Raw genomic sequence first — 19,057 nt, 5'->3', positions numbered from 1 at the left:
AGAGTAACTAGAACAAGGCCTAAAATTATACATGACTCTATAAATCACATTTTATTCTCATTCTAATTGCTGCAAATGAAGTCTCCTTGAATTTTAAGGCCACTTTAGATAGGGTTGGCCCCCCCATGTGAGATTTATTTCACCTATCCTGCCTTTATAAAATCTGGCAGCAACTTTTGACTCAATAAGGGGAAAGAGAACTGGTGCAAATTACCTTGTATCAGTATTTACAGGTATCTCTCATTTGTTTTCATTACATGGTATGGGGGAGGGGGTGGGGGGTTAAAGGAAGGATTTTTCCAGGTTTTTGTTTTTTGTATACTCACCAAAAAGTGAAGGTTTATCTTAGTCTCACTTCAATCAACCTACCTCTTGATGTCATGATTAAAATTATTTCCTCAGGTGATACCTAGTTCTCACAAAATATTTATCACTCTCTCTATATATATTATACAGTCCCACTTATCCTTTTTAAATGTAAAAGCTTTATTAAAATATAATTCAAAGTCTAGAGGCAGTAGCTCATGACTGTGATCTCAGTAGTTCAGGGGGCTGAGGCAGGAGGATCAGTGGAGCCCAGCAGTTTAAAACCAGCCTTTTTTTTTTGAGAGACTCCATCTCTCCAGAAAAAAATTTTAGGCCAGACCCCATCTCTACAGAAAAAAATTTAGGCCAGGCTTGGTGGCTCATACCTGTAATCTCAACACTTTGAGAGGCTGAGGAGGGCAGATCACTTGAGGTCAGGAGTTCGAGACCAGCCTGGCCAACATGGCAAAACCCTGTCTCTGGTAAAAATACAAAAACTAGGCCGGGTACAGTGGCTCACACCTGTAATCCCAGCACTTTGGGAGGCCAAGGCAGGTGGATCATGAGGTCAAGAGATTGAGACCACATGGTGAAACTGCATCTCTACTAAAATACAAAAAATTGACTGGGTGTGGTGGCGTGCATCTGTAGCCCCAGCTACTTGGGAGGCTGAGGCAGAGAAATCGCTTGAACCTGGGAGGCGGAGGTTGCAGTGAGCCGAGATCACGCCACACTGCACTCCAGCCTGGCGACAGAGCGAGACTCCGTCTCAAAAAAAAAAAAAAAAATTAGCTGGGCATGGTGGCACCTGCCTGTAGTCCCAGCTACTTGGGAGGCTGAAGCAGGAGAATCACTTAAACCCAGAAGGCAGAGGGTTGCAGTGAGCTGAGACCGCACCACTGCACCGCACTCCAGCCTAGGCAACAGAGCAAGACTCAGCCTCAAAAATAAATTTTTTTTTTAAATGAGCCAAGCAAGGTGGCACCCATGTGTAGTCCCAGCTGCTCTAGGGGCCGAGGGAAATGGACCACTTGAGCCCAAAAGTTCAAGGTTGTAGTGCGCCATGACTGTGCCACTGCACTCCAGTCTGGGCAACAGAGCAAGACTCTATCTATATATATTACATATTATATATATTACATTATTATATATTTTTATATTATATAAATATGGTATTTATAATATAATTCACATTCCATACAACTCACCCATTTAAAGTGTGCAACTCAGTGTTTACTACACACACAGTTGTGTAATCATCACCACAATCAATTTAAAACATTTTCATCATCCCAAAAAGAAACCTCTTCCCCTCAGCAGACACTTTACCTACCATGCCCAGCTAATTTTTAATTTTTTTTTTTTGTAGAGATGGGATCTCACTATGTTGCCCAGGATGGTGTTGAACTCCTGGGCTCAAGTCATCCTCCTGCCTCAACCTCCCAAAGTGCTGGGATTACTGGCTTGAGCCACTGCACCCAGCCCTGCCCACATTTTAATTGGGTTGTCTTTTTATTATTGAATTGTAAATGTTCTTTACATACTCTAGATACAAGTCATTTGTGAGATACATGATTAACAAAATATTTTCTCCCATTCTGTTGGCTGTCACTTCTTGTTCTTAGTGGTGTCCACTGAAGCATAAATGTTTATCATTTTGATAAAGTCCCATTTATCTTTTTTTTTTTGAGAGGGAGTCTCGCTCTTGTCGCCCAGGCTGGAGTGCAGTGGCATGATCTCAGCTCACTACAACCTGCGCCTCCCAGGTAAAAGCGATTCTCCTGCCTCAGCCTCCTGAGCAGCTGGGATTACAGGCACGTGCCACCACACCTGGCTAACTTTCGTACTTTTAGTAGGGACGGGATTTTGTCGTGTTGGCCAGGCTAGTCTCGAACTCGTGACCTCAGGTGATCCGCCTGCCTTGGCCTCCCAAAGCCTGCTGAGAGGCAGGCGTGAGCCACCGTGCCTGGCCTATCTATTCTTTTTCTTTTGTCATTTGTGCTTTTGGTTTCAGGTCCAAGATGGCTTTGCCTAATTCAAAGTCAAGATGTATAGGTATGTTTTCTTCTAAGAGTTTTACAGTTTTAAATCTTACATTTAGGTCTAAAATCCATTTTGCGTTAATTTATAATATGGTGCGAGATAGGGGTCCAAATGCATTCCTTTGCATGTGAATATCCAGTTGTCCCAGCACCATTTGTTCAAAAGACTATTCTTTCCTCATTGAGTGATTCTGCCACCCTTGTCAAAAAATTAACTGACCAGATACATGGGTTTAATTCCAGACTTTCAATTCTATCTCGTTGATTGTGTGTACATTCTTATGCCAGTGGCACACAATCTGAATCTGCAGCTTTGTAGTTAAGTTCTAAAATTAGAAAGTGAGTCCGCCAAGTTTGTTCGTCATTTTCAAGATTGTTTTGGGTATCCTGGGTCATTTGAATTTCCTTATGAATTTTAGGATCAGCCCATTCATTCAAAAAAGCCAGTTGGGATTTTTACGAGGACTGCATTGAGTCTGTAGGTCAATTTAGGGAATATTGCAATCTTATAAATAATATTAATAAGTCCTCCAATCCATCAACACAGAATGTCTTTTCATTTATTTAGGTCTTCCTTAATTTCTTTCAACAATGCTCTGTAATATTCAGAGTATAAGTTTTACACTTCCTTTGTTAAATTTATTCAGTTCTGTTTTCTTTTACTATTTAGCTTCTTAATATATCACTATCTCAACCTAAATTGGAACCATTAAATATTAATTAGTAAAAAACTAATGATTTAAAGAAAGAATGGTGACAAAGATTCAAGGGCATTCAATACATAACCTGTCATTACATTACCATGAGTAGTTTTAATGTCTAGATATTTATTTCTGTGAAATATTTTTATGGGAAATACTAAGAAAACAAATGTGAACAACTAGGAAAGGAAAGCTCCATCCCCAACAGATGAACAGAAAGGTTACTAATGATTGATCAGACTGCAAGGCAATTACTAGACCATGTTTGCTCATGGAAAAGTAACTATAGGAAAAAGTCAGTGCACCTGGTGTAACTAACTGCCTCTCTTCAGACTCACTCTCCAGTGCAGTGACAGATTTGGGTACCGCAAAAGATGAAATACAGCAAATATCACAGAAGTCCAAAGATAACTGTAATACTTTGGGAAAATGTAAGCTCCATATGTTCCAGCCAAGTTTGCCAGAAATCTCTACACTGAAGTTTCAGGTACAGTCAAGAATCAAGGGTCGGCCGGGAGTGGTGGCTCACGCCTGTAATCCCAGCACTTTGGGAGGCCGAGACGGGCGGATCACGAGGTCAGGAGATCGAAACCATCCTGGCTAACACAGTGAAACCCCGTCTCTACTAAAAAATACAAAAAAATTAGCCCGGTGTGGTGGTGGGCGCCTGTAATCCCAGCTACTTGGGAGGCTGAGGCCGGAGAATGGCGTGAACCCAGGAGGCGGAGCTTGCAGTGAGCCAAGATCTCACCACTGCACTCCAGCCTGGGCGACAGAGCAAGACTCCATTTCAAAAAAAAAAATAATAATCAAGGGTCACTCTGCTTTCCTTTGCCATTGTTCCTTATGAACATACATCACCCTAAAGCCCAGTGGAAAAAAGATACAGAGATTAATAGGATGGCACACAATTCAGAAACTCTAGGGAGCCGTGCCACAACAGTGTTTCAGAAATCTAATAGCACTGCAAATCCCAAAATAATTTGTAAATAGTTAGATACAAACAATAGCCTTAGAATCTTATTAAAATTATATTGTGCCAATATTCTACTAATCAGGTTCTAAAACCTCCCATATGTCTACCTTTTTCTGGAGCAATCATCTTTCCTCTTTTCTTAGAAGGAAAGTCCTCATCTAGTGCCACAAAGGATAGCTTTTATTTTATTTTATTTTAAGGCTGATCTCAAACTCCTGAGCTCAAGTGATCCTCCCACTTCGGCATCCTGAGTAGCTGGGATTACAGGCATAAGCCGACCATGCCTGGCAACTACTCCTTGCAAAACTCCACAACTACTAAAATACTTCTTATTTGAGATATTGGCCCAAAGCTGATTCCCACTGACAGCTTCCTATATTTCGTGTAATTATGCTTTCATGAAAAAGGATACAGCTCTACTCTGTTAAAATGTTGAAGAAAAACGCAACCTCAGATGAGATTTTAGTGCACTGCAAATATTCCTTTGATTTCCAGACAAGGGAAAAGTTTTAGAAAAATGACAAATGTAGAAGCCAGATCAACTTCAAAGTCTTTTTATGAGTAAAAAGATATAAATAATAAAAGTGAGATAAGAAACAGCCAATTTGGCACGCCTGTGCACGTGTGTGTGTGTGTATTGAGAGCAGAAGGCAGGATATGAGGCTAAATCTGCTAACTCCAATCACAGTGAAGATCATATGATTCCAGGGTTTAATTAGTATCATCTGATCATAAGCATTGCCTGACACTATGCTAATGTATAAAATTCCAGGTCCCACTGCAGATAAACTTCCTGAAACAAAATCTCCAGCGAGAAACCCTGGGACACTTTTTTTTTTTTTTTCCCAGACAGGGTCTCACCACGTTGCCCAGGCTGGAGTGCAGTGGTGCGATCTCGGTTCACTGCAGGTTTGACCTCTCAAGCTCAGATGATTCACCTCAGCCTCCCGAGTAGCTGGGACCACAGGTGTGTGCCACCACACCCAGCTAATTTTTGTATTTTTTACAGAGATGGGGTTTCACTATGTTGCCCAGGCTGGTCCTGAACTCCTGAACTCAATGGATTTGCCTCCCTTGCCCTTCCAAAGTGCTGAGATTACAGGCGTGAGCCACCATGCCTGGCCTGGAATCTTCATTTTCAACAAGTGCCCCAACAGAGTGTTTTTGGGTTTTGTTTTTGTTTTCAGACAGAGTCTCACTCTGTCACCCAGGTTGGAGTGAAGTGGCGTGAGCTCGGCTCACTGCAACCTCCACCTCCCGGGTTCAAGCAATGCTCCTGCCTCAGCCTCCTGAGTAGCTGGGATTACAGGTGTGTGCCACCACACCTGACTAATTTTGTATTTTTAGTAGAGACGGGGTTTCACCATGTTGGTCGGGCTGGTCTCGAACTCCTGACCTCAAGCAATCTCGCCTGCCTCAGCTTCCAAAAGTGCTGGGATTACAGGTGTGAGCCACCATGCCTGGCCCCAGTAGAGTTTTATAATCAAGTTAGGTTCAAGAAACACAACACAGTACTACCCAGCTCAACAAAAGGTACGGCTCAGGCACACTCTTCAAATTTCACCTCACAACCAACTCCAATCAGTCTGGACTGCACAGAATCACCCAACTGCACTCAGCTGTCTCATCTCGGGGCCTTCACAAGTACGGCTGCCCCAGTCTTTCCTTCACCTCCTCAGACCAACTCATCCTGGGCATGGCTTCTCCCAGATCGCTCCTGGACCCCAGTGCTTCCCCCATGTGGCTCCTACTGCACTGCCACTTCCAGGAAACGAAGTTACATGAAGGCAAAGACCATTTGTTGTTGTTTCTGTTCACTGTTCAATGCTAACTAGAACACAATAAAACTAGCACCTGAAATAGTTACTGAGTGAATAAATACGTTAAAATTGGGAAGTTGTGTTGCTAGTGCAAAAAACTCTCATCTACTTTCTCTTAAAAATATACAAAATGAAAAGGTTAGACAAACTGCAGATACAATTTTGGACGTTAGCAAAGAAAACTGACAGAGGAGGACAATCAAAGTAGTGGAGAAGCCACCTCCTTTTAGTATTCTGTGTATAACACACCCATGCTTTTAGGATTCTTCAGGTAGGGCAGAGGACTCCACACTGTGTTCCAGGAAGCCATGGGATTTGAGGGAGGTGCTGAGCCAATCTGTCAGAGGTATCTGAACCAGAGCAACCTCATCCTACCTAGGGGCTGGGTAAAATGCGGCCAAGACGGCTGGGCTGCATTCCCAGATGTTTAAGGCCTTCTAAGTCACAGGATGAGATAAGAGGTCAGCACAAGATACTGGTCATAAAGACCTTGCTGATAAAACGGGTTGCAGTAAAGAAGCTGGCTAAAACCCACCAAAACCAAGATGGTGAGAAGAGTGACCTCTGGTCATCCTCACTGCTACACTCCCACCAGGGCCATGACAGTTTACAGATGACATGGCAACATCAGGAAGTTACTCTATATAGTCTAAAAAAGGGAGGCATGAATAACTCACCTCTTGTTTAGCATCGTCAAGAAATAACCATAAAAAGGGCAACCAGCAGCTCTTTTTTTTTTTTTTTTTTTTTTTTTTTGAGACAGAGTCTTGCTCTGTCTCCCAGGCTGGAGTGGTTCGATCTTGGCTCACTGCAAACTCCACCTCCCTGGTTCACGCCATTTTCCTGCCTCAGCCTCTCGAGTAGCTGGGACTACAGGCACCCACCACCACGCCCAGCTAATTTTTTGTAGTTTTAATAGAGACGGGGTTTCACCGTGTTAGGCAGGATGGTCGCGATCTCCTGATCTCATGATCCGCCTGTCTCGGCCTCCCAAAGTGCTGGGATTACAGGCTTGAGCCAGCGCGCCCGGCCTATTCCTCTACTTCCTTAATAAACTTGCTTTCACTTTATGGATGCGCCAAGAATTCTTTCTTGCGCGAGATCCAAGAACCCTCTCTCGGGGTCTGGAACAGGACCCCTTTCCTGTAACAAATCCATGGAAGACACAGGAAGTAAATGTATTTTGTTTAAAAAGCAATGCAAATGGGGAGAGGAGGAATGAGGAAGAAAAAAGGAAGAAGGGAGAAGAGATTATAGAGCTAGAAGATGTAAGTGTAATCTAATGTTAAATTGTCTGAAATTTTTCACAACCATTTATGATTGAAAAAATTTTTGGCTGGGTGCGGTAGCTCATGCCTGTAATCCCAGTACTTTGGGAGGCCAAAGCGGCTGAATCACGTGAGGTCAGGAATTCGACACCAGCCTGGCCAAGTGAAATCCCATCTCTACTAAAAATACAAAAATTAGCTGGGCGTGGTGGTGAGCACCTGTAATCCCAGCTACTCGAGAGACAGGATAATCACTTGAACCCTGGAGGCGAAAGCGGAGGCTTCAGTGGGCCGGGATTGTACCATTGCACTCCAGCCTGGGCAACAAAGCAAAATTCTACATCAAAAATAACAAAGTAAGAAGTAAGAAATTTTTCAACAGATTATTAGTCCAAATAACTAACACAAATGATTTCGTTATCTTTTTCTTTGCAGTAAGAATAAAAACCCTGGGGGACAGAGAGGAGGCCAGAGGTCCCATCAGAGAGGAAGATATAAATACAACCAAGACCACTGAACACTGTAAGGATGACTCTCTCAGTGGGTGAACTAGGAAAAAAAGAGAAAGCATCCCACAAAGGGAAATGCTGAGGGCACAAGCCTTTCTCCACCTTGATTTAGATTTACATTTATCTGAATTTAACAAAAATAAGAATAACAGCCAAGCAAAGAAGTGGTAACTAAATGGCCGGACACAGTGGCTCACGCTTGTAATCCCAGCACGTTGGGAGGCTGAGGTGAGCAGATCACTTGAGGTCAGGAGTTTGAGACCTGGCTGGCCAACTTAGCGAAACCCCATCTCTATTAGTAATACAAAAATTAGCTGGGTTGTGGTGGTGCACGCGTGTGAGAGAATGAGGCACGAAAACTGCTTGAGCTGAGATTGAGATATTGCACTCCAGCCTGGGCAACAGAGCAAGACTCCATCTCAAAAAAAGAAAAAAAAAAAAAAAAAAAAAAAAGAAAGAAATAACTAAATGGATTAGATTATACAAAATAATAACAAAATCTAATATGTAGGATAAAAAAGATATCTTTTTTCTTTTTTTTAAACAGGGTCTCACTCACCCTGGCATTAGAGTACAGTTTCACAATCTCAGCTCACTGTAACGTTGACTTCCCAGGCTCAGGCAATCCTTCCACCTATCAGCCTCCCAAGTAGCTAGGACTACAAAAACATGCCACCACACCCGGCTAATTTTTGTACTTTTCTAGAGACAGGGTTTCGCCATGTTGCCCAGGCTGGTCTCAAACTTCTAGGCTCAAGCAATCCACCTGCCTCGGCCTCCCAAAGTACTGGAATTACAGGCATGAGCCACTGCGCCTGGCCCTTAAAAAAGATAATACTAAAAATGGTATAAATTTCATTAAGGGGTACCTAAAAATATTCCAATACCCTCATATTTGAAAAAAGTTACAAATATTGATAAGCTATATTTTAATTGATGTCAATATTTCCAGGATAAAGAACAGAAAAACATGTAACTCACAACCAAGTAGAGGGAAACAAATGGGATGGAAGGAAGAAAGCAAGCTCAGTTCCTCTAAGACGGGGAAAGAAGGAAGGAACACATCAAAAAAAGGACAAAACTGAAGCATAAAATATGATGAATATGTAAACCAAAAATAAAACTCTAAGGCCCCCCAACCATCTGAATGAACTTCCTCCTCAGCCTGGGCTCTTTTACAATTTAACCTGGGAGACTGTTTCAGGCCATGATAGGAAGTTGGGATCATGCCTCACCGTACCTCTCAGGCATTAATAACAACACAGACTCTAAGCCTAATAAGAAACATATTGGCCGAGCACAGTGGCTCATGCTGTAATCCCAGCACTTTGGGAGGCCGAGGCGGATGGATTACCTGAGGTCAGGAATTTGAGACCAGCCTGACCAACATGGTGAAACCCAATCTCTACTAAAAATACAAAAATTAGCCAGGCATAGTGGCAGCCGCCTGTAATCCCAGCTACTTGGAAGGCTGAGACAGGAGAATCGCTTGAAACCAGGAGGTGGAGATTGCAGTGAGCCGAGATCGCGCCATTGCACTCCAGCCTGGGTGACAGAGTGAGACTCCGTCTCAAAAAAAAAAAAAAAAAAAAGCAAAAAAAAAACATATTACAACCTGTTTTCTCTGCAGTCTGCTACCAGGAGGCTTCATCTGTGTGAGAAAACTTCGGTCTCCATAACCTCTTATTGCAATCCAGACATTCCTTTCTATTGATCCCAGGTCTTTGGATAAATTCAACCAATTTTTAACCAGAAAACTTTTAAATCTACCTATAAGCTAGAAGCCCCCAACCCCTTCAAGTTGTTCTGCCTTTCTGGACCAAACCAATATGTTTCTTAAATATGTTTGATTTTAGTCTCATGCCTCCTTAAAATGTATAAAACCAAGCTGCACCCCGACCACCTTGGGAGGTCTCAGGACCTCCCGAGGGCTCTGTCACGGGCCATGGTCACTACATTTAGCTTCAAATAAACCTCTTCAAATATTTTACAGAATTTGACTCTTAAAAGCTAGACAAAATAAACTCTTCAGTGACAAGGCAAAGACTGTCATATTGTTTTTTTAAAAACCATTCTAGCTTATGCTACTTATAAGAGACAAAAACGTAAGAATTAAGAAATTTTTTAAGTAAAATAATGAAAAGATACATACTGTACTAAGTATGCTAACTGAAAGCAAGCCAACATTAGCTCTATCAATATGCTAAAAATAGACTTAAATGCATCAAAAGCATTACTAGAAAAAGACGGTAACTATATAAGGATAAAGGATTCACTTTCCTAGGTAGACATAACATTTTAAAGGTGCATGCATTCAAGAATTAAAGTTTGGAAAGCTAACAAAAGTACAGAGAAAAATTTAACACTCTTGATCAAAGCAGAAATACTTAACATCTTTCAGTGATTAAGATCAAGCAATCAAATCACCAAGGACAAAAAAGATTTTAATGAAATATACAACAAGCTTCATCTAAATAATGCAGAAATCATACACATTATTTTCAAGTACTCATGGAATATTTGGAAAAAACACAAAACATCAATTAACAAATTCAAAGATTCCAGATCTTCCCTCATTTCCTGACCCAAATCCCAATTAAGCTATACAGGTTTTTTTTACTAAAACATTTACTTTCAAATTTAAAAAGATACTCCAGTCGGGTGTGGTGGCCCACGCTTGTAATCCCAGCACTTTGGGACGCCAAGGTGGGAGGATCGCTTGAGCTTCGGAGCTCAAGACCAGCCTGGGCAACACAGCAATACCCTGTCTCTATCAATCAGTCAATCAACCAACCAACCAATCAATAAAAAGATATTTCTAAGTAATTAATAATAAAAATTAGAGGATATAGAGAACTGATCATGAAAAATAGTAAATATCAGAACACTTGAGATGCAAAAAAACAATCACAGGAAAGTTTATTCTTAAATGCTTACATAAGAAAAAAAAGGCTGAAAACAAATGGCCTTAGTAACCCAACATAAGTTGTTAGAAAAATAACAGAATTGCCTAAATAGGAAGATGAAAATAGCACAAATGAGGCAGAGAACAAAGATATACAAAGAGGATCAGTAAAGCTAAAAGTCAGTCCTTTGCCAATAAAATTGGCAAACTTTAGAAAAGACAAAATAAAATCAGAATCTCTGAGCATTGGAGGCCTGGTATCAAGTACTCTGCACAATCAACTGGAGAACTTTCGCTTTAGCACCAGAGTTGAGGATCACTCTTCTCACCTGTCACCTTTCATTTTTCTTAGGGATTTTATATTATGTAAGAATCATAAACTACCCATTTATTTCTATGGAATATATTCCATTCTTGTGTTAATAAATATTTATCGAGGCACCACCATGATAAACAGATGTGATCCTTATTCTCATGTTGCTTAGAGTCTAAAAGAGAAAATATTAAGCAAAGAAAGAATAAACTAATTTCATTGCTGTTCATAACAGAAAATGTAAAAATACTGTCTAAAAACATAAAGGCTTAAGGATATTATATAAAGTCATAATAGTAAAGGTAACACAAGGTTGAAAAATACAAACTATGTAACAAACCTGCACATGTACCCCCTGAATCTAAACGTTACAATTATTTTTTTCAAAAAGAGCTCCAAAAGGAAATATTCTGAACGCTAAGGTTAAAAAAACATAAACTACTTAAATTAATAAATTATTACAACTGCTTTTATGCTACAATGGCAGAGTTGAGTAGCTTGACAAAGAACTCATCATACAGCCTGCAAATCCTAAAATATTTACTTTCTGGCTCTTTAAGAAAAAGATGGCTGGCCCCAGCACTGTATGAACAGAGTGAAGAGGAAATACATTCCTCTCAAGGGAAACAGAGAACATCTGATAAAATCCAATATTCAAGGCTGGGCACAGTGGCTCACGCCTGTAATCCCAGCACTTTGGGAGGCCGAGGCAGGCAGATCACGAGGTCAGGAGATCGAGACCATCCTGGCTAACACGGTGAAACCCCGTCTCTACTAAAAATACAAAAAAATTAGCGGGGCGTGGTGGCGGGCGCCTGTAGTCCCAGCTACTCAGGAGGCTGAGGCAGGAGAAAGGCGTGAACCCAGGAGGCGGAGCTTGCAGTGAGCCGAGATCGTACCACTGCACTCCAGCCTGGGCGACAGAGCAAGACTCCATCTCAAAAAAAAAAAAAAAAATTCAATATTCAGTTATGACTTAAGAAAATAATGATAATGATTCCTGGCAAATTAGGACATATTACTTCCTTCACCTTTATCAGGTTAACCTGTAGCAATCATCACACTTAAAAGTGAAATATTAGAAATAGAGAAATAATAGAAATACTAGAAACATTCCCATGAAAATAAAAAACAAGACAAGGATGCCCCTGCTATCCTTCCTACTTTTCTTTTTTTTTTTTTTTTTTTTTTTGAGTCAGAGTCTCGCTCTGTTGCCTAGGCTAGAGTGCGATGGCGTGATCTTCGTTCACTGCAAGCTCCGCCTCCCAGGTTCACGCCATTCTCCTGCCTCAGCCTCCCAAGTAGCTGGGACTATAGCACCTACTAGCACGTCCAGGTAATTTTTTTGTATTTTTAGTAGAGACAGGGTTTCACCATGTTAGCCAGGATGGTCTCAAACTCCTGACCTCATGATCTACTCACCTCGGCCTCCCAAAGTGCTGGGATTACAGGCATGAGCCACCGTGCCCAGCCATCCTTCCTACTTTTCAATATAATATCTGCGGCCCTAACCAGTACACTAGGTCAAAAAAAGGGTATAAGGATTACAATTACAAAAGGAAGAGTCCAAACTGTCTTTCTTTAAAAATGGTATAGTTACTGGCCGGGCACGGTAGTTCATACCTGTAATCCCAGCGCTTTGGGAGGTCGAGGTGGGAGGATCACTTGAGCCCAGGAGTTCGCGACCAGCCAGCCTGGGCACCATAGTGTGAACCCATCGCTACAAAAAAACAAGAAAATTAGCCAGGCCTGTTGGCACATGCCTGTAGTCTCAGATACCCAGAAGGTTGAGGCAGGAGAATCAGTTGAGCCTTGGAGATGGAGCCTGCAGTGAGCTGTGATCATACCTTCACACTCCAGCCTGAGCGACAGAGCAAGACACAGTCTCAAAGAAAAAGAAGAAAATGGTACAGTTACCTACCTAAGTAGAAATCTATAACCATTAAGACTAATAGGAGTTGAGAAAGAGTACTAGATTCAAAATTGACATACTAAAATCAACATACTAAATGATACAACTGAATAATGGCTGGAAAAAGGTGATTCTGGCATCCACAGAAAGTAGTTATGCTGGAGTTTCTGGTTGACATTGCTGGAAATGAGGGGGTGGGGTTTCCAGCAGCAGATATTATAGTCACCCATGCAATTCCTCCTGTGAAGAAATAGAGGAGACTCAAGAAGTCACACTCACCAAACGTCTCCCAGACTGACTGTTATCCTTAAGTCAGAGGATAATTCATATGAGGTATCTGTGTAAGAGTAGTAACATTCACAACGAAGTAAACCCAGTTCTTCACAGGACTACTTCAGATCTCCACCCCATCACGCCAGCATGCCCATGTATATTTACTTAAGGCACCCCAGCCTCTTCTTAGTATCAGGAATTACTGTGTCTATGTATTTGGTTTCCTATTTTGTCTGCTTCCCTTTACTAACATGGACATTTCATGAAGTGAGGTCAGGGACTGTGTTTTGTTCTCCTTTGTGGCCCTAGCACCCAGAATAGTGCCTGGAGCACAGAAGATCCTCAATAAATGCACTAAAAGTTGAAGGGAAAAGATGACCCCTATGCTGAGTTTTGAAGGGCAGGCAGGAGCAGTGTGCTGGGTGGTGGAGGCAATGGTATTGCGCAAAGGCACAAAGGCATGAAACCACATGATCTGCAGGAAAGCCAATTCAGTATTGCTGGGAAGTAACATGCAAGGCATGTGATGGAAAAATTGGGAACTACTGGGCAGAGCAAAAAAGGGGCCAGAAGGGCCTTATTCGGCAATCTTAGGAGTGGGGTCCTTCCCATTAAAGTGATGAGAAGCAAGTAAAGGAATGTAAGCAAAGAAGTAGCACAGATTTAGGCCAAGCACAGTGGCTCACACCTGTAATCCCAGCACTTTGGGAGGCCAAGACAGGCGGATCACTTGAGGTCAGGAGTTTGAGACCAGCCAGCCCTGCCAACACGGTGAAACCCCGTCTCTACTAAAAATACAAAAATTAGCCAGGCATGGTGGTGGGCACCTGTAATCCCAGCTACTCAGGAGGCTGAGGCATGAGAATCACTTGAACCCAGGAGGTGGAGGTTGCAGTGAGCCAAGATCGAGCCACTGCACTCCCGCCTGGATGGCTGAGTGAAACTCCCTCTCAAAAAAAAAAAAAAAAAAAAAAAAAAGAAGTAGCACAGATGTATATAATTCAATCTGGTAGCTGATCATAGACAGCAGATTTGAGAGGGTCAAGACTGGAAAAAGGGATCAGGAAATTATTGCTTTAGTTCAGAAAAGTACCAACAATTAAAAAAAATTAGTAATAAATACAACCATCCATATTAAGTATGTACTACTTACTTCATACTTACGTATGTAAGTGTCAGGCATTGTGCCAAGTGCTTTATTCACATTATCTCATTTAATCTTCACAACAATTCTAGCTTTATGGATGAGGAAACAGAGGCCCAGAGAGATTAAGTTAACTTGCCTAAGTCAGGAAGTGAGGCAGCCAAGACCCAAACTGAGCAGTCTAACTGCAAAGCTGGACTCAAAGCTGCTGTGGTGTGATGAACAGAATCAGACTCATGTACATAGTAAAATTCAGATGCCTTCTGATTTATTTGGAGGTAGAAGGTGAGGTGGAGGGAAGTGACTCCAAGGTGTCTGGCTTGGATTACTAGCCATTAGAAGCTCAGAACTACAAAAGTCCTTAATGATCACCCAGTTCGGCTACCTATCCAATGCCGAAATTTCTTCTTTACCACCTCTAACAAATAGTTATCCAGCCTATGACTAACAGGACAACACACGGCTTACCTGAGTCAAACTCTGCCTACCATTACCAAGACCCTAAAGGTATCAAATAAGTTGAGAGTTGGGTCTTCGGAGACTTTTACCCACTGATTTTCATACTGCGATATGCAGAATTCTAGAATTCTGCAAGGACCTTAGAGGCTATCTCAGGCTGGCCCTTTCTCCCCTCTCCTGCTTCAACCAAGCACTACCAATTTTATAATACTCTTATGTTAAGGGTCCCTGTAAGATTTCGCTGGGAAAAAAACAGTACAGTACTTTTGAAAGGTTTCGTAATCACTGGTCCAGACCAATAACCCCTATTTCATGGCAAAGGAATTTGAGGTCCAGCAGATGCGACCTTGAGTTGGTCAAGGTCACATGGTCATGGTCACATAGACAAGCAGTCACAGAGCAAAACAATCCTGCAAGAATTGGGAACCACCCCACCTCTCTTAGCCATCTTCTTCTCTCTGTTTGAACTGTATAAAACAATGTAATTTTTAACAGAATATTTAAAGTTAAAAATATATCAAAATACACATTCATTCTTTTTAGTTTTCCAATATCTCTAGGTGTTGCCCTAACACTTAGTCCTCTCTGTCTCAGAACTGGTATCTAGTGGAAGGTAATTTATATAATGTATTAATCACCACCTGCAAGCTCACGGTAACAATGGAGTTACAGCAAGAGATCTAAATTGACTGGCATGGTACAAAATCACAGGCACTCTAGGTAACATTTCTACCTTATTATTTATGGCCTTGCCTAAGAAAGCAAGTCAATTCTATTAAAATATATGCTTTGGGCCGGGCGCGGTGGCTCAAGCCTGTAATCCCAGCACTTTGGGAGGCCGAGACGGGCGGATCACGAGGTCAGGAGATCGAGACCATCCTGGCTGACACGGTGAAACCCCGTCTCTACTAAAAAAAAAAATACAAAAAACTAGCCGGGCGAGGTGGCGGGCGCCTGTAGTCCCAGCTACTCAGGAGGCTGAGGCAGGAGAATGGCGTGAACCCGGGAGGCAGAGCTTGCAGTGAGCCGAGATCTGGCCACTGCACTCCAGCCTGGGCGGCAGAGCGAGACTCCGTCTCAAAAAAAAAAAAAAAAAAAAAAAAAAAATATATGCTTTGGCTTGGGGTCCTTCAACTCCATGATTCTTTTACTCCCATTCTTCCCTCTTTAAAGCTTAAAATTTGTAACTGATTAAAGCTATGACTTGATTTAAAAAAAAAAAAAAAACACACACACACACAAACATTCCTGCACATACGAACAAGGACTCAAGACTCACGCATTTCTATGAACAGCTGCCTCTTCTCTGCCATGGTCTTCCGCTTGTTCCCACTTTCCTCAATCATCCTAGAGACAAAGAAAGATACAATAAACCACTGTATAATTTGACAATTCAATCAAGTGCTAATCATTCTATTGTGAAGAGGTACAGGAAACCAAGTTGCAAATGCACATTTTAACAGAGTATCAGTAAAAATAAACTGGAAGCCTGATTCAGAAAAAGATAAACCACCGTCCTTTTATTTGACAGCTTCTAAAATATTATAAATCAATACTTACATGAGCTCATACAATTGCTTACTGTGCTAAAAATATGGGGCTGTCTTACTTCTAACTTTATTTTCTCTGCAGAGTCCTGGATTAGTTGAAGTAACTTCCCATATCTCTACTGTTTTATATCGATAAACATGTTACTAAATATAATTTAGAAAATAAATGTAATGAAAGGCTGTAATAAAGGACATAAGAACAGTTAGCTTATACATAAAATATATATGAATATTCAATTTCATATTAAAGAAATCAGGTATTAATCCCTGATATGGTTTGGCTGTGTCCCCATCCAAATCTCAACTTGAATTGTATCTCCCAGAATTTCCATGTGTTGTGGGAGAGAGGTAACTGAATCATGGGGGCTGGTCTTTCCTGTGCTATTCTCGTGACAGTAAGTCTCATGAGATCTGATGGGTTTATCAGGGGTTTCCGCTTTTGCTTCTTCCTCATTTTCTCTTGCTGCTGCCATGTAAGAAGTGCCTTTCACCTCCCACCATGATTCTGAGGCCTCCCCAGCCATGTGGCACTGTAAGTTCAATTAAACAGAAAGAAAGAAGAAAGGGGAGAGAGAGAGAGAGAGAGAGAGAGAGAGAGAGAGAGAGAGAGAGAGAGAGAGAGAGAGAGAGAGAGAGAGAGAGAAAGAGAGAGAAAATAAACTCTTCAGAGCTTTCTTTTTTTTGTTTTTTTGAGACTGAGTCTCACTCTGTCGCCCAGGCTGGAGTGCAGTGGCGTGATCTCAGCTCGCTGCAACCTCCAACTCCCAGGTTCAAGCAATTCTTGTGCTTCAGCCTCCCGAGTAGCTGGGATTACAGGTACACGCCACCATGCCTGCCTAATTTTTTTATTTTTAGTAGAGATGGAGTTTCACCATGTTAGCCGGGCTGGTCTCAAACTCCCAGTCTCAAGTGATCCACCCACCTCAGCCTCCCAAAGTGCTGAGATTACAGGTGTGAGCCACCGTGCTCAGCCCTGTTCAGAGCTTTCTTCCAGACTCAGTGACCTGGGACTAGAGTGTGGGAAGAGGGTAGATGTGGTTCGTTCACCTGCCATCTTAGATCTTCCCAATGTGCCTTTCACTCCTCCTCTTGACAACTGCCTTCTGTATCTTTCCTTCACTTTCTTCTACTACAGATCATTTTTCTCCTTTTTTTCCCCTCATTCTTCCACTTGTATCATCCTCCAGCTTAATCACCAAAACCCTATCAGGTAGATATAATGCCCATTTTACAAATGAAGAAACAAACGCTCAGAAAAGACAAATTACTTAATCAAAGATACAGGGACTGATAAGTGGCAGGGCCAAGAGATTCCAAAGCTCATGTTCTTTCCACCACACTTTAAAGCAACATAACCCCCTGCTCACAAAACACATTTCTGAATTACTCTAGGTGAGTTCTGTCATAACACAATCACCTTTAGAGATTGGCCTGGTTTTCAACCAGGGACAATTTTGCCCCCATGGGACATTTAGCAATATCTACAGTCAGTTTTGGTTGTCACAACTGGGAGGGTGCTACTGGCATCTAGTAGACAGAGGTCAGGGACACCGCTCAACATTCTACAATGCACTGGAGAGTATTCCACAACAAAGAATCATCCAGTCCAAAACAGCAATAGTGCTGAGGCTGAGAAACCTTGTGACAGACCATGTAACAGAATTTTAAAAACAGTAAACATTCAAAACCAGCCAGTATTAAATTTAGCTATTTGTTCAGTATGATATTCAACGGCAAAAGAGTTGGCATCCTGAATTCTAACAATAGTTTTCTTTAGCCTTGAAACTCACCTTGTCACTCAATTTCTGCATCTCAAGTTCATCATTTGTCAAATGGACATAAAGGGGATACCTTTTGGAAAGCAATGTGGAGTAACAAAAGAATGCGTGTGGCCAGGCGCGGTGGCTCAAGCCTGTAATCCCAGCACTTTGGGAGGCCGAGACGGGCGGATCACGAGGTCAGGAGATCGAGACCATCCTGGCTAACACGGTGAAACCCCGTCTCTACTAAAAAATACAAAAAAAACTAGCCGGGCGAGGTGGCGGGCGCCTGTAGTCCCAGATACTCGGGAGGCTGAGGCAGGAGAACGGCGTAAACCCGGGAGGCGGAGCTTGCAGTGAGCCGAGATCCGACCACTGCACTCCAGCCTGGGTGACAGAGCGAGACTCCGTCTCAAAAAAAAAAAAGAATGTGTGTTTTAGTCAATTAAACTAAAAATACTAGCTCCAACACTGGAAAGATTACTTAATCCTTCTGAATCTCGGATTCATCATGTATAAATCACGAGTACCCTCCTCACAGATTGTTGTGAGGACTCACAGCAAATGCTGAGAACAATTCCCAGCACACAGTGTTCCCCAAGTGTTAGAATGGACCTGCACACCAAACTGATGCTAAGAAAACTGTGTTACTCAACAGGAGCCATAACACTGATATTATCTGTTGACTGAACAGGCGCAGCCTTTAATCCATCACCAGGCTACATGAAGGTCTAACTGTCCAGTTTCTAGTTGCCAGCATCTGCATTTCTTTGCCTGCAGACAGACTGTGCTAAAAATTAGACTCAAGTTCCTACTGTGAAAGCAAGCAAATTACAAAACTGAATTCACAGTCCTGACAAGATTCTTCTGAACCCTCCAGGCCAGAAGCAGCTTTCTTCCTCTTACTACAAGAGGGCGGTCTCCCCCGACTAAAAACTATGCAGAGGTCTCAGCTGGGATGCCTGCCTCCAAAGATGCCTACCCTCCTGGAGATATGTGCCTACCTCCCTCACTGCTTGTAGGCTAACAACCAGGCATTGTCAGAATAGGGAGGTACTGGCCCTCCTTTTGATGAAAGCACTGATCCACCAACACAGTATGATATGATGAGATGTACTG

The 19,057-nt window shown here is 42.1% G+C and overlaps 1 protein-coding gene across 18 annotated transcripts in view; it reads right to left on the bottom strand.

Annotated features, from left to right (window-relative positions):
* The window catches only part of DTNB (dystrobrevin beta), a 303,400-nt gene that overhangs the window by 259,804 nt on the left and 24,539 nt on the right, over positions 1 to 19,057 (bottom strand). For 8 of the 18 annotated variants that reach the window (XM_050753639.1, XM_050753647.1, XM_050753643.1 and 5 more), the window contains exon 2: positions 15,908 to 15,975. In XM_050753639.1, coding sequence (XP_050609596.1) covers positions 15,908 to 15,974 — 67 coding nt within the window. In that variant the 5' untranslated portion in view covers position 15,975. Of the gene's footprint in view, positions 1 to 12,463; positions 12,561 to 15,907; positions 15,976 to 19,057 lie in introns of those variants that run through there. The other 10 variants (XM_050753637.1, XM_050753644.1, XM_050753646.1 and 7 more) reach the window with 5 other exon arrangements.

Source organism: Macaca thibetana, chromosome 13 (genome assembly GCF_024542745.1).
Source record: "Macaca thibetana thibetana isolate TM-01 chromosome 13, ASM2454274v1, whole genome shotgun sequence".
NCBI lineage: Eukaryota > Metazoa > Chordata > Mammalia > Primates > Cercopithecidae > Macaca > Macaca thibetana.
This window is presented reverse-complemented; position numbering and strand designations above follow the sequence as displayed.